The 15796-nt window shown below is 48.5% G+C and overlaps 1 protein-coding gene across 4 annotated transcripts in view; it reads left to right on the forward strand.

Annotated features, from left to right (window-relative positions):
• LOC136621574 (complement factor H-like) overlaps window positions 1–15796 on the forward strand; it is a 1208893-nt gene that overhangs the window by 335473 nt on the left and 857624 nt on the right. For 3 of the 4 annotated variants that reach the window (XM_066597131.1, XM_066597134.1, XM_066597132.1), the window contains exon 16: window positions 3893–3946. The exons of the other annotated variant lie outside the window; for it this stretch is intronic. In XM_066597131.1, the coding sequence (XP_066453228.1) occupies window positions 3893–3946 (54 nt within the window). The remainder of the gene's footprint in view (window positions 1–3892; window positions 3947–15796) is intronic. 4 annotated transcript variants of the gene reach the window in all.

The following is a 15796-nucleotide window of genomic DNA, read 5'->3' on the forward strand; positions in this document are numbered from 1 at the left end:
CTGGAGGGGGGGGGGTAAAGACAAAACACAAGTCTTGTTAGCAATGAAAAGCTAAACTTCAATTTAGCAGAGGACTCTGCTGGTAGGAAAAATACTTATTTATGTGCACCCGAAGGGGTCGGACGACTCCCCTCTCGGGTCCACCCGGCGGGCGGCCTACTGAGATCCCACAGAGTCACCGGCTCTGTCGGGAGGTCAGAGTGTTAGTTACGGCCTGGACATTCCAGGCACCCACCGTGTCCTACACCGAGCGAACAGGGCTATACGCCAGAACTATACAAGTTAATATTAATAACGGCAAACATTCACTGAGAAAAAAACAGTGTGATCAGCAATATTAAATTAAAGGTCGACAATAGACAAAACCGAAGAAAATGACGTGTAACCAGACGCGGGAAGTCGTGCCGTAGGATGGAGAGAATACAGATCTTCGGCTCCCTTGAGGAGCTCTCAGGATTCTTAGGACTAGAGTTCTCCAAAATCACACTTTTTTAACTGCAAAGAGAAAAGGTTAAGAGGGGAAGAGAGGCAACCAAAGATACATATGAAGATGCAAAACAGATGAAAAAAAAAGATGCAACACAAATGAAAAAAAAAAAGAACAGACCCCCTAAACAGGACGGCAGCGTGGAAGATGTAAAAGCTGCCTGGGGGCCCCTTCCATCAAGGGGAGACCAGATACAGGAGGTGTAAACTCCGTGAGGATGGGTCTTCACAGGTCCTGTCTGTGCTTCTTCTTTTTACCCTTGGGGGATTTTGAGTTGCCCGCCAACAGCCAGTCCCCAGGGCTCTCTAGTGGTTGGAACTGAGGCGGTTCAGGCAGCGGTTGCCAATTTGGTAGGTCAATTGGGTCAATATCCAAAAGCTCCCACAGCTTTTGCATGTCTTCCTGGGAGCGAATATTCAGTTTATTGCCTTGAATGGGAATACTGATGCCAAACGGGAACAGCCAGGCGTATCTTATCTCCCGTGATTTAAGGACCTCGAGCAAAGGTCGCAGGGCCCGGCGTTTCGCTAAGGTGGAGGGCGCTAGATCCTGAAAGATCGAAATTGCGGAGTCCGCATAATTCAGATCTCTATGTGATCTGGCTGCTTTCAAGACCGCCGCGGTGTCAGGGAAAGAAAGAAGCTTGCAAATAACATCCCTGGGGGGTTCGGCGTGGTTGCTAGGCGGGGATCTGAGGGCCCGATGGATCCTTTCGATATTTATGGTAGACGCTCTCTCCTCTCCCAGTAAGGTGGCGAAAATTTCTTTGGCGACTCTTGGGAGACATTCATTAGCGCAAGATTCCGGAATGCCTTTGAAGCACAGGTTATTGCGCCTATTCCTATTTTTAAGGTCCTCTTGAAGTAGGAGCGCTCTATTTAGATGAACGTGCTGTTCCTTTAAGGCTTGTTCCAGCTGCATAGCGTGTGAGGTAATAGCAGCAGATGTGGACTCTAAATCTTCTACTCTGTGCCCCAGCAGCTTGAATTCATCTTTTATCTCTGCCAGGTCAGCGCTGATGGGACGCAGAGCTTGTGAGATCAGATTCTTCATGAATCCTTTAGAAACGGATTCACTATCCTCTCCCTCTGAGAGCAGCTCCTGTTCCTCCGCATGGCTGAGTGCAGGAGCGAGCTCTCGTGCCGGCGCCATCTTGGACAGGGGCCACGGGGAGCGAGCGGATCGTTCTTTGAAGAAGCGCTGCACATCTACTTGCGTTTTGACCGGTCGGGGGGTGCTCTGCAGGTCTGTGCCCTTTTCTTTAGTTGTCTTCCCCATCCTTTTTGGTGTTTGCCGCTGCTATGAGGCTCGGTGGGTGCCCGTTAGGAGGAGAGCGGTACTCAGGCAGCCATACCGCTCGGCGTCCAAGCTCCGCCCCCGCAGGCAGTTAATTTTACGTCTGTCTTGTCTTGTTTCGGAGCACCGCTAAAGGGGGCTCCTTCAAAAATTTAGGCAGTGCCTGTGATAGGGAGGGCTCTCCCTGTAACTTTTCCTCTTTCTGAGGTTCTTTATTAGTCTGGTGGAGGCTTCTTTGTGCAGGGTGGGATTGCTGAGAATGCTGGGGGGGGGGGGGGGTGATGTGATGGCAGGTGTGGTGAGGCGAGGAGGGAAGCGTGGGGCTTGTTTTTCCTCTAGGGTAGGGTAGAGTAGAGGACTGCTTTTTGACTTTTTGTATGAGGGAAGAGGAGAGTGCAGCTGTGCGATGGTGCACTCAGAGGAAAGGCTCCAATCATGCCCTCCTGGATGGGCCAGCCGTTTAGGCTAACTATAGTCTCTCTTTCACTACCTCCACTCCCCAGCGTGCAGGGGGGGGGGGGGGCGCCGCGGGTCCCAGCGCTGTTTTCTCCTACCTTCTGCCTCTTCCCCCGTCGCCTCCTCTCCCTCCGCAGACCTCTCACACCCCCGTCCGGGGCTCTGGGGGCAGCCGCTTGTTGTTAAATAGCCGGCGCGGCGATGTTTTCCCGCGCGCGCTCCACTTCCGGTCCGCTCCGCTCCACTTCCGGTCCGAAATCTAGGCCCCAGCTTCACCTTCTGTGGTAGGCTTCGGTGCTCGTTTGCGGCCGATTCGGTCCCGCGACCTCTCTTTATGCTCCCCAGGCTGTGGAGCAGCTATTGCCAACGATGATCCCAGGGGTCCCCGAAAACTGCGACTCAGTATTCTGGCTGCAGGATCACAGGGACTCTTGCTGCCGCTTGCTCCACAGGCTAGGCCACGCCCCCGCCCAAAATAAATGTAAACAGTGTATACTGTTGTCAGATTGCATAGATTGACATCACACAGACCCGGTTATATACCGTACACTATCAGCAGGCAAAAAAAATTTTTTAATGTGTGTATACTGTTAGATAGCGTAGATTTACAGCACCCAGATACGGGTATATAGTGTACGCTTTCAGCAGGCATAAAAAATATTTAAAGTGTATATACTGTCGTTAGCGTAGATTCACAGCACCCAGACACGGGTATATAGTGTACGCTTTCAACAGGCAAAAAAAAAATTCTATGTGTATACTGTTGTTAGATAATGTGGATTCACAGCACGAACACACAGGTATACAGCGTATGCTTTCAGCAGGTAAAAAAACTAAAAAATTAGAAATGATAGGAGTTTTGTTGCTTCCTATCTACTCTCTGTACACCACTAGCAGTATACTGCATAAAACCGATAACAGTATGCAGTATACAGCCGGGATGCTTGAGAAAAAATTTGTGTGCACTACTGCTCCCAGCCAGCCAAAATGCTGATGCACACAATGAGAGGAGTTGTAGTCCTAGAAAGGACTGTTGGGTTCTTGGAGCAAGGATCCCTGCCTAACCGCAATCTGTACCCTACACTATCGCTTTCCCTATAGCAGCAGCTCTATCCCTCAGCTCATGCAGCATGCGTGTGAGGCGAGCCTCAGGTGACCAGAGTGTTTATACTGGGCGGTCACCTGATCAGCCCAGCCAGTCACTGCAATGGATGTGCACAGGGTTGGCATGTCACAGCAGGAAGAGGTAAAGCCTTCACTGCATGTTTATTGGCTCTAAATGGCGCTAAACATGCAGGGAGGGGAGATGAAATTTTCTCGAGTACCGTGTGGTGCTCGCTCGAGTAACAAGCACCTTCAAGTATGTTGTTGCTCGGACGAGCATGCTCGCTCATCTCTAGTTATAACCTATTTTAGTGGTAGATCAATCCCCAGAAAACTAGCCTGTGGGTATCAAAACTTTAACTTTTTGACAAGAGAAAAACCTTCAAAAACCAAATCAAATGTAATGCTGTCTCTTTTAGGGTAAAATGCTTAGCATAAGCCCAAAAGAAGAGTGCATGAGTCGACTTCCTTTAATTCGACTTCGTAGACAATGTATGGGAGCACAGATTAGCTAGAGTCGCTAATTTGCTATTTCCTTGCCTTTTTTAGATCCTGACAAGCCTGATATCTCTGAACCATCAACTGATGACACTGAAAAACCAGGTATGTTATACTTTACATTTGACCAAACATTCTTAAAAAATGACCAAACGACAAATCATACACATTTAGGAAATTGCAGGAACAATGAAGTTAATTTCTCCAATTGCTATGTGACATTGCAGTACAAAAATAACTGGGGTGTCATTTTTTCCCCAATATTTTAATGTTGAAAAGTTCGGAGTATGAGCTGAGACTGGAGCCTTGGCTGTCGGTAACAAATGAATGAATGAGCTGAATATTAGTAACCAAGTTTGCATCTTCAAACCATTACGATAGCAGCACAGTTGACCATGATAGGCTATAGTCACATATTCCATTTTTTGCCAACATATTTGCCTGTCATTAAATTTTTTAAAAAGTCAGAAACGATAGCAAACCAGATGCCAAAACTACACATGTGAATACAACCTATGGAACGCCCTAGTTAGACCATTCTGTTATACAAGACCAAGCAAAGATTAAATAAACACACATGTTAAAATTTGGAATAACTGATAGAAATTAAAAACATCTATCTTGATCAACCCAAGTTATTATGAGAAGGCAGTCTGCATAGAATGTGTGTATTGGTTTACTTTAAATCACTGAAACACTACAATATTACAGAGAGAATACCAATTTTATATGGAAAAATGTAGAAGTTTTTCCACATGGATGAGTCATAGAAGGGTCATTCCATGTTAGTTCAACCAATGCTCCCAGTCGACCATCTCAGATTTCAATGAAACTTTGCACAAAGATAGAACCTGACCCTAAACTAAGATAGCCAAAATATTAGGCTTCGAAGTGCTTTGGTTCACGAGCTACAGGTCTTTATGTAGGGGGGTTGTCTTGTGATTACAGCGCGCAACCTGAAAAAAGTGGCGATTTCAATCTATTGCCAAGCCAGTTCCAATGACTCTAGAGCAATGAAACTTCACACACTAGGAGAACTTTTGGTGCTGAATCCAGCTAAGCTACTCAGACTGCCACTCTTATCATCATTCTGCCACCATTGCATGTCAAAGTAGCTGAAAAATTCTATCGCGCAAAATAAAATTCATATTTTAAGCAGTAATAACTCATAATCAATGCAATCCAACTCAGCTATGAATTTATAAATGTGTACTCCATAGAAATGTTTCTCATTATTCACATTATGGACCCAAAAGGATGCATAGCTCTTAAGATACAATGAGTCAAAAATGGCAAAAAACATTTTTATGCAAATTTTTCCCTTTTTCCCCTTTTTTTTTTCATTTTTGTTCTATTTCGAGGAGAATTTTTTGCTCTACAAGATTCGATGTTTTTCATTTTGCTCCCAGACCTTCTAGATGGGAAAATATCAATGTCAGTGAAAGTCCTATGCACTCACGGAGGTCAAATAATAAAATAAGTGTGACCTTGGCATGGATGTATAATTAGTTTAAAAATCAATTTTTGATCTCATAAGTTTCTTGAGCGCAAAAAGTTGTCTCATTCCAAAAATAATTTACCTTCTCATGATTTCTAAACTAATTATACATCCATGCCAAGGTAACACTTATTTTATTATTTGACCTCCGTGAGTGCATAGGACTTTCACAGACATTGATATTTTCCCATCTAGAAGGTCTGGGAACAAAATGAAAAACATCGAATCTTGTAGAGCAAAAAATTCTCTTCCAAATAGAACAAAAATGAAAAAAATAAAAATGGAGTACATTCCAATTTTCGCCTTTGAAAAAAGGGAAAAATTTGCATAAGCATTGTTTCTAAGAAATAATGCGGTATCCTCCATTCAGTGGCATGTTGAATATTGATGGGAATGACAACTGTAGCATCCAACCAGTAAACTACTTCTGCTGCCTGGAAGTCAGCAGGTGGACCAGAGCGGCATGAACTACAGGGGCAAGGAGATAATTTTCTTGAACCTGCTAAGAAGAGTCTCTGCTTTACTCAATTTTATCCACTACTTAAATACACAGATACAGTTGATATCAAGGAACAGCATAGGAGTTTCCGGGCCCTGCCTGTATGCACTTCAATGAGATCTTGAAATATTATTTTTCTGCAGCAAGCATGTGGGTCTCCGCAAGGCACATTCAGATAAATAGGATAATAATAGAAATTTCTTCAATAAATCTGCCTCATGTGGAGGAGCTCTGACTACCTGGTGAGCATTTGGTGATCCTTTTCAGCAAGAGAGGTAGCTTTAGAGGCGGACAAATATTATCCACGTGTCACAGGAATGCCTCCACAACATTGCCACAATACAGTGGCCTGCCAGGTTGCCACTTTTTTTGTTAATAGAACATGTATGGGACCATCTGAAATGCCAACTTTGACAGCCTATGAATTTGTACGATCTTGAGGCTCAGTTACAGCAAGTGTGGAGTGATATGCCACAGTATACAATATGGAACTTGTATGCCTTCATGCCCATCTATGTCACATCTTGCATCCAAGCTAGAGGCAGCCCTCTAAGGTACTAGAGCCTCCATTCAAGTGTTCAGTTTTCCACAATAAATTATTCTCTGATATTGTAATCACTTATATGAGTGTTACAATCACACATATGAAGTTTCATTTGATTCAGACAACTCCTAGGTGCTTGATTTTCTTTTGAACAGCAAAAAACACACGTATAGCATACACGCAATTGATTCAGAATAAACAAAATTGAGGTAGAGATTTGGAAATTGCTTATTTTTCTGCAGCAAGCATGTGGGCCTCTGCAAATCACATTCCAATATATATGAAACGAAATTACCACAATTCAGAGAGAGAGAGAGTTTCTCAAATTTTACGAAAAGCTCGACTTGAATACCGAGGACCCGAGCATTTGGGTACTCGCTCATCTCTAGACATGATCTATTACCCGAAATTTCAACCGGCAAATGGCATGTTTTTTTTCATTAAAGTGTTTAGACAAGGTAAGTCATTGTTCTTGGTGTAAATGGTGCTCTTGTGCTTTATTATGCGGGAGCAGACCTCCATTGTGGTCTCACCCACATATGTTAGGGCACATGGACAGGTGATTGAATACACCACAAAGCTGGAAGCACAAGAGTATGGCTCCTTAATGAAATACTTATTACCACGTAATGGATGCCTGAAACAATCTCCTTTGAGGAGACTGCTGCAGCAGGAGCACCCAAGAAAGGGAAAACCGATTGTGCAGACCTACTCCCATTATCGAACAGTGGTCATACCACTCTATTGCCAATATTCGGTTTCCTTCTATATGCTATCATAGGAAACTTCTTGAATTCTGGTACATTTAAATCACAATCTGCTAGAAATGGTCAATGTTTCCTTATCATCGCAAATACCTTATGGCTCAAGTTGTTATATGTAGAGACAAAGGATATTCTATCAAGAGGTTTTTTTACGGGGTTTAGATGTAAGTAAATCCTGTTGTATATACATCCTAACTAGAGATGAGCGAACGTACTCGTCCGAGCTTGATGCTCAGGCGAATATTAGGGTGTTCGGGATGCTCGTTACTCTTAACAAGCACCACGCGGTGTTCGGGTTACTTTCACTTTCATCTCTGAGACGTTAGCACGCTTTTCTGGCCAATTGAAAGACAGGGAAGGCATTACAACTTCCCCCTGCGACGTTCAAGCCCTATACCACCCCCCTGCTGTGAGTGGCTGGCGAGATCAGATGTCACCCGAGTATAAAAATCGGCCCCTCCCGCGGCTCGCCTCAGATGCGTTGTGAGTTAGCTGAGGGAAAGTGCTGTTGTGTTGGAGCTGCAGTAGGGAGAGTGTTAGGAGTGAGTGTAGGCTTCAAGAACCCCAACGGTCCTTCTTAGGGCCACATCTATCCGTGTGCAGTACTGTGGAGGCTGCTGTTAGCAGTGTTGCGCAATTATTTTTTTTTCAAAATCGGCTGTGCAGAGCATTGCGCCCTGCAGTACTACTACAGGGACAGAAGTGGTGGTTAGGCAGGGAGAGTGTTAGGAGTGAGTGTAGGCTTCAAGAACCCCAACGGTCCTTCTTAGGGCCACATTTAACCGTGTGCAGTACTGTGCAGGCTGCTGTTAGCAGTGTTGCATATTTATTTTTTTTCAAAATCGGCTGTGCAGAGCATTGCGCCCTGCAGTAATACTACAGGGACAGAATTGTGTAGGCAGGGCCAGAAGACATATATTATTGATTGAATATAGTCAGTGGGCCTTTTCTTTAAAAAAAAAAAGGGAAACATTCTATTTGGCCTGCCTCTGACAGTCCTCAGCGTTCTGGGTACGTGTGTGGTGGGTGGAGAACGTAAAGAAATCATACGCAGCCAGCTACGTTTAACAGCAGGCTTGCGCCAATTTATTTCCTGGCTGGGAAAAATCACCGCTCTGCTGCACTTCATATAACACTGCAGTTCTGTGGAACACATTTCTTATCTGATTGAATATAGTCAGTGGGCCTTCCCTTTAAAAAAAAAAGGGAAACATTCTATTTGGCCTGCCTCTGACAGTCCTCAGCGTTCTGGGTACGTGTGTGGAGGGTGGAGAACGTAAAGAAATCATACGCAGCCAGCTACGTTTAACAGCAGGCTTGCGCCAATTTATTTCCTGCCTGGGAAAAATCACCGCTCTGCTGCACTTCATATAACACTGCAGTTCTGTGGAACACATTTCTTATCTGATTGAATATAGTCAGTGGGCCTTCCCTTTAAAAAAAAAAAGGGAAACATTCTATTTGGCCTGCCTCTGACAGTCCTCAGCGTTCTGGGTACGTGTGTGGTGGGTGGAGAACGTAAAGAAATCATACGCAGCCAGCTACGTTTAACAGCAGGCTTGCGCCAATTTATTTCCTGGCTGGGAAAAATCCCCGCTCTGCTGCACTTCATATAACACTGCAGTTCTGTGGAACACATTTCTTATCTGATTGAATATAGTCAGTGGGCCTTCCCTTTAAAAAAAAAAGGGAAACATTCTATTTGGCCTGCCTCTGACAGTCCTCAGCGTTCTGGGTACGTGTGTGGTGGGTGGAGAACGTAAAGAAATCATACGCAGCCAGCTACGTTTAACAGCAGGCTTGCGCCAATTTATTTCCTGGCTGGGAAAAATCACCGCTCTGCTGCACTTCATATAACACTGCAGTTCTGTGGAACACATTTCTTATCTGATTGAATATAGTCAGTGGGCCTTCCCTTTAAAAAAAAAGGGAAACATTCTATTTGGCCTGCAGGCTTGCGCCAATTTATTTCCTGGCTGGGAAATCACTGGTAATACAGCATGCTGAGGGGTAGGGGTAGGCCTAGAGGACGTGGACGTGGCCGAGGACGGGTAGGCCCAAGTGAGGGTGTGGGCACAGGCCGAGCTCCTGATCAAGGTGTATCGCAGCCGACTGCTGCGCGATTAGGAGAGAGGCACGTTTCTGGCGTCCCCACATTCATCGCCCAATTAATGGGTCCACGCGGGAGACCTTTATTAGAAAATGAGCAGTGTGAGCAGGTCCTGTCATGGATGGCAGAAAGTGCTTCGAGCAAGCTATCATCCACCCACAGTCCTGCGCCGTCCAGTGCTGCAAATCCGAATCCTCTGGCTGCTGCTCCTCCTTCCTCCCAGCCTCCTCACTCCACTACAATGACACATGCTCAGGAGCGGGAAGACTCCCAGGAACTGTTCTCGGGCCCCTGCTCAGATTGGGCAGCAGTGGTTCCTCTCCCACCAGAGGAGTTTATCGTCACTGATGCCCAACCATTGGAAAGTTCCCGGGGTCCGGGGGATGAGGCTGGGGACTTCCGGCAACTGTCTCAAGACCTTTCAGTGGGTGAGGAGGACGATGACGATGAGACACAGTTGTCTTGCAGTGAGGTAGTAGTAAGGGCAGTAAGTGCGAGGGAGGAGCGCACAGAGGATTCGGAGGAAGAGCAGCAGGACGATGAGGTGACTGACCCCACCTGGTGTGCAACGCCTACTCAGGACAGGTCTTCAGAGGGGGAGGCAAGGGCAGCAGCAGGGCAGGTTGCAAGAGGCAGTGCGGTCTCCAGGGGTAGAGGCAGGGCCAGACCGAATAATCCACCAACTGTTTCCCAAAGCGCACCCTCGCGCCATGCCACCCTGCAGAGGCCAAGGTGCTCTAAGGTCTGGCAGTTTTTCACAGAGACGCCTAACGACCGACGAACAGTGGTGTGCAACCTTTGTCGCGCCAAGATCAGCCGGGGAGCCACCACCAACAGCCTCACCACCACCAGCATGCGCAGACATATGATGGCCAAGCACCCCACAAGGTGGGACGAAGGCCGTTCACCGCCTCCGGTTTGCACCGCTGCCTCTCCCCCTGTGCCCCAACCTGCCACTGAGATCCAACACCCCTCTCAGGACACAGGCACTACCGTCTCCTGGCCTGCACCCACACCCTCACCTCCGCTGTCCTCAGCCCCATCCACCAATGTCTCGCACCGCACCGTCCAGCCGTCGCTAGCGCAAGTGTTTGAGCGCAAGCGCAAGTACGCCGCCACGCACCCGCACACTCAAGCGTTAACCGTCCACATAGCCAAATTTATCAGCCTGGAGATGCTGCCGTATAGGGTTGTGGAAACGGAGTCCTTCAAAAGTATGATGGCGGCGGCGGCCCCGCGCTACTCAGTTCCCAGTCGCCACTACTTTTCCCGATGTGCCATCCCAGCCCTGCACGACCATGTCTCCCGCTACATTGTACGCGCCCTCACCAATGCGGTTAGTGCCAAGGTCCACTTAACAACGGACACGTGGACAAGCACAGGCGGGCAGGGCCACTATATCTCCCTGACGGCACATTGGGTGAATTTAGTGGAGGCTGGGACAGAGTCAGAGCCTGGGACCGCTCACGTCCTACCCACCCCCAGAATTGCGGGCCCCAGCTCGGTGGTGGTATGTTCGGCGGTGTATGCTTCCTCCACTAAAGCACCCCCCTCCTCCTCCTCCTCCTCAACCTCTGCCTCGCAATCTAGATTTGTCAGCAGCAGCAGGACGTCTCCAGCAGTCGGTGTCGCGCGGCGTGGCAGCACAGCGGTGGGCAAGCGTCAGCAGGCCGTGCTGAAACTACTCAGCTTAGGAGATAAGAAGCACACGGCCCACGAACTGCTGCGGGGTCTAACAGAGCAGACCGACCGTTGGCTTGCGCCGCTGAGCCTCCAACCGGGCATGGTCGTGTGTGACAACGGCCGTAACCTGGTGGCGGCTCTGCAGCTCGGCAGCCTCACGCACGTGCCATGCCTGGCCCACGTCTTTAATTTGGTGGTTCAGCGCTTTCTGAAAAGCTACCCACGCTTGTCAGACCTGCTCGTAAAGGTGCGCCGGCTCTGCGCACATTTCCGCAAGTCCCACACGGACGCTGCCACCCTGCGCACCCTGCAACATCGGTTTAATCTGCCAGTGCACCGACTGCTGTGCGACGTGCCCACACGGTGGAACTCTACGCTCCACATGTTGGCCAGGCTCTATGAGCAGCGTAGAGCTATAGTGGAATACCAACTCCAACATGGGCGGCGCAGTGGGAGTCAGCCTCCTCAATTATTTTCAGAAGAGTGGGCCTGGTTGGCAGACATCTGCCAGGTCCTTGGAAAGTTTGAGGAGTCTACCCAGGTGGTGAGCGGCGATGCTGCAATCATTAGCGTCACCATTCCTCTGCTATGCCTCTTGAGAAGTTCCTTGCAAAGCATAAAGGCAAATGCTTTGCGCTCAGAAACGGAGGCGGGGGAAGACAGTATGTCGCTGGATAGTCAGAGCACCCTCCTGTCTATATCTCAGCGCATTGAGGAGGAGGAGGAGGAGCATGAGGAGGATGAGGAAGAGGGGGAAGAGACAGCTTGGCCCACTGCTGACGGTACCCATGCTGCTTGCCTGTCATCCTTTCAGCGTGTATGGCCTGAGGAGGAGGAGGTGGAGGAGGAGGAGGAGGAGGAGGAGGAGGAGGAGGATCCTGAAAGTGATCTTCCTAGTGAAGACAGCCATGTGTTGCGTACAGGTACCCTGGCACACATGGCTGACTTCATGTTAGGATGCCTTTCTCGTGACCCTCGCGTTGCACGCATTCTGGCCACTACGGATTACTGGGTGTACACACTGCTCGACCCATGGTATAAGGAGAACCTTTCCACTCTCATTCCCGAAGTGGAAAGGGGTTCGAGAGTGTTGCTATACCACAGGACCCTTGCGGACAAGCTGATGGTCAAATTCCCATCCGACAGCGCTAGTGGCAGATGGCGCAGTTCCGAGGGCCAGGTAGCAGGGGAGGTGCGGAGATCGAGCAGCATGTTCAGCACAGGCAGTGCAACACTCTTTAAGGCCCTGGACAGCTTTATGGCTCCCCACCAAGACTGTGTCACCGCACCCCAGTCAAGGCTGAGTCGGCGGGAGCACTGTAAAAGGATGGTGAGGGAGTACGTAGCCGATCGCACGACCGTCCTCCGTGACACCTCTGCCCCCTACAACTACTGGGTGTCGAAGCTGGACACGTGGCCTGAACTCGCGCTGTATGCCCTGGAGGTGCTTGCTTGTCCTGCGGCTAGCGTCTTGTCAGAGAGGGTGTTTAGTGCGGCTGGGAAAATCATCACAGATAAGCGTACACGCCTGTCAACCGACAGTGCCGACAGGCTTACACTCATCAAGATGAACAAAGCCTGGATTTCCCCAGACTTCTCTTCTCCACCAGCGGACAGCAGCGATACCTAAGCAATACGTAGGCTGCACCCGCGGATGGAAGCATCGTTCTGTATCACCATCCAAAACGGTGACATTTCTGCTTCATCAATCTGTGTCTAATATTCTTCCTCCTCCTCCTGCTCCTCCTCCTGAAACCTCACATAATCACGCTGAACGGGCAATTTTTCTTAGGGCCACAAGGCTCACTCATCTAATTTTTCTAAACAATTTTTATATGTTTCAATGCTCTTAAAAGCGTTGAAACTTTAACTTGAACCAATTTTTAGTTAAACTGGGCTGCCTCCAGGCCTAGTTACCACTTAAGCCACATTAACCAAAGCGATTAATGGGTTTCACCTGCCCTCTTGGCTGGCCATGGCCAATTTTTGGGATGTACATTAGTACTGTTGATACAGCAGTTTTTGTGGGCCCTCGCCTACAGTGTAATCAAATTAATTTTTAGCCCACCTGCATTACAGCTGACGTTACCTCAGCTGTGTTGGGCAATGCAATGGGATATTATTGTGTACCGCCGGTGGCTTCCTGGCACCCACCCAGGCAGTGGGTCCACAGGGAATGTAACCTACATGTGTCCACTTCTAAAGAACCCCGGTCAGACTGGGGCATGCAGTGTGGGCCGAAGCCCACCTGTATTACGCACGACATTACTACCTCAGCTGTGTTGGGCAATGCAATGGGATATTTCTATGTACCGCCGGTGGCTTCCTGGCACCCACCCAGGCAGTGGGTCCACAGGGAGTTTAACCTACATGTGTCCACTTCTAAAGAACCCCAGTCTGACTGGGGCATGCAGTGTGGGCCGAAGCCCACCTGCATTATGCACGACATTACTACCTCAGCTGTGTTGGGCAATGCAATGGGATATTTTTGTGTACCGCCGGTGGGTTCCAGGGAGCCACCCATGCTGTAGGTGCACACGGAGTTTTTAATACATCTGTACACTTCTAAAGAACCCCAGTCTGACTGGGGCATGCAGTGTGGGCCGAAGCCCACCTGTATTACGCACGACATTACAACCTCAGCTGTGTTGGGCAATGCAATGGGATATTTCTATGTACCGCCGGTGGCTTCCTGGCACCCACCCAGGCAGTGGGTCCACAGGGAGTTTAACCTACATGTGTCCACTTCTAAAGAACCCCAGTCTGACTGGGGCATGCAGTGTGGGCCGAAGCCCACCTGCATTATGCACGACATTACTACCTCAGCTGTGTTGGGCAATGCAATGGGATATTTTTGTGTACCGCCGGTGGGTTCCAGGGAGCCACCCATGCTGTAGGTGCACAAGGGTGTTTAGTGCGGCTGGGGGAATCATCACAGATAAGCGTAGCCGCTTGTCAACCGACAGTGCCGACGGGCTAACACTCATCAAGATGAACAAAGGCTGGATTTCCCCAGACTTCTGTTCTCCACCAGCGGACAGCAGCGATACGTAAGCAATACGTAGGCTGCACCCGCGGATAGAAGCTACGTTCTCTCTCACCATCCAAAACGGGGACATTTCTGCTTCATCAATCTGTGTCTAATATTCCTCCTCCTCCTCCTGCTCCTCCTCCTGAAACCTCACGTAATCACGCTGAACGGGCAAATTTTTTTAGGGCCACAAGGCTCACTCAAATAATTTTTCTGAACCATTTTTATATGTTTCAATGCGCTTAAAAGCGTTGGAACTTTAACTTTAACCAATTTTTCGTTACACTGGGCTGCCTCCAGGCCTAGTTACCACTTAAGCCACATTAACCAAAGCGATTAATGGGTTTCACCTGCCATCTTGGTTGGGCATGGCCAATTTTTTATGAGGTACATTAGTACTGTTGCTACACCAATTTTTTTGGGCCCTCACCTACAGTGTAATCATTGTAATTTCTATGTTCTTCGCCTGCACTCATGGTACAGAAAGGTGTGTGGGGTTGGCCTACACTTTTGCTACATAAATGTAACTGGGGCCTTGTCTATACTGCAGCTACTGAAATGTGAAAGAGACTGTTATCTCCCTAAACTGCTGCAATGGGAATTGTTACTGGGGCTTGTCTTGAGTGCTACTATTACTGAAATGGAACTAAGACTGCGCTCCTCCTATACTGCTGCTTCGGAATTGTTACTGGGGCCTGTCTTGAGTGCTACTATTACTGAAATGGAACTAAGACTGCGCTCCCCCTATACTGCTGCTAGTGATATGTTAGTGGGGCCTGTCCCTAATACTACCGCTGAAATGTTAATAATTCTGGGCTCTGCCTATACCGCAGCTAATGGTATGTCACTGGGGTGTGGAAACAGAGGCTTCACAAAGACATGATGGCGGCGAGGCCATTTCCCACCAACGCTGTTACTGTTAAGGTGCATATAACCACGGACACGTGGAGAGGACACATAGTGCCTCCAAAACATCCCCCTCCTCCTCCAACAATGAAAACATTCTTGGCAAATACCTTTGCATTGGTCCGTCTGGTGGCAGTCCAAGAATTTCACCTTTAACGACACAACAAGAGAGCACCACCACCATCCCCCCGCCACGGACCACTTAATCATGGCCACATTCCGAAAACCAACTACATAAAACAGCGCTACTAGGTCCGCAGTCACCACCACATTACCACCAACGAGGTTACTGTTAAGGTACATATTACCAGTCTGACTGGGGCATGCAGTGTGGGCCAAAGCCCACCTGTATTGTATCTGACGTTAGCTCTGCTGAGTAGGGCACTGCAATGGGATATATTTATGTACCACCGGTGGGTTCCAGGGAGCCACCCATGCTGTAGGTGCACACGGAGTTTAACTTACATCTGTCCACTTCTAAAGAACCCCAGTCAGACTGGGGCATGCAGTGTGGGCCGAAGCCCACCTGCATTAAGCACGACATTACCTCAGCTGTGTTGGGCAATGCAATGGGATATATTTATGTACCGCCGGTGGCTTCCTGGCACCCACCCATGCTGTAGGTGCACACAAAGTTTAACCTACATCTGTCCACTTCTAAAGAACCCCAGTCTGACTGGGGCATGCAGTGTGGGCCGAAGCCCACCTGTATTGTATCTGACGTTAGCTCTGCTGAGTAGGGCACTGCAATGGGATATATTTATGTACCGCCGGTGGCTTCCTGGCACCCACCCATGCTGTAGGTGCACACGGAGTTTAACCTACATCTGTCCACTTGTAAAGAACCCCAGTCTGACTGGGGTATGCAGTGTGGGCCGAAGCCCACCTGCATTAAGCACGACATTACTACCTCAGCTGTG

Source organism: Eleutherodactylus coqui, chromosome 3 (genome assembly GCF_035609145.1).
Source record: "Eleutherodactylus coqui strain aEleCoq1 chromosome 3, aEleCoq1.hap1, whole genome shotgun sequence".
NCBI lineage: Eukaryota > Metazoa > Chordata > Amphibia > Anura > Eleutherodactylidae > Eleutherodactylus > Eleutherodactylus coqui.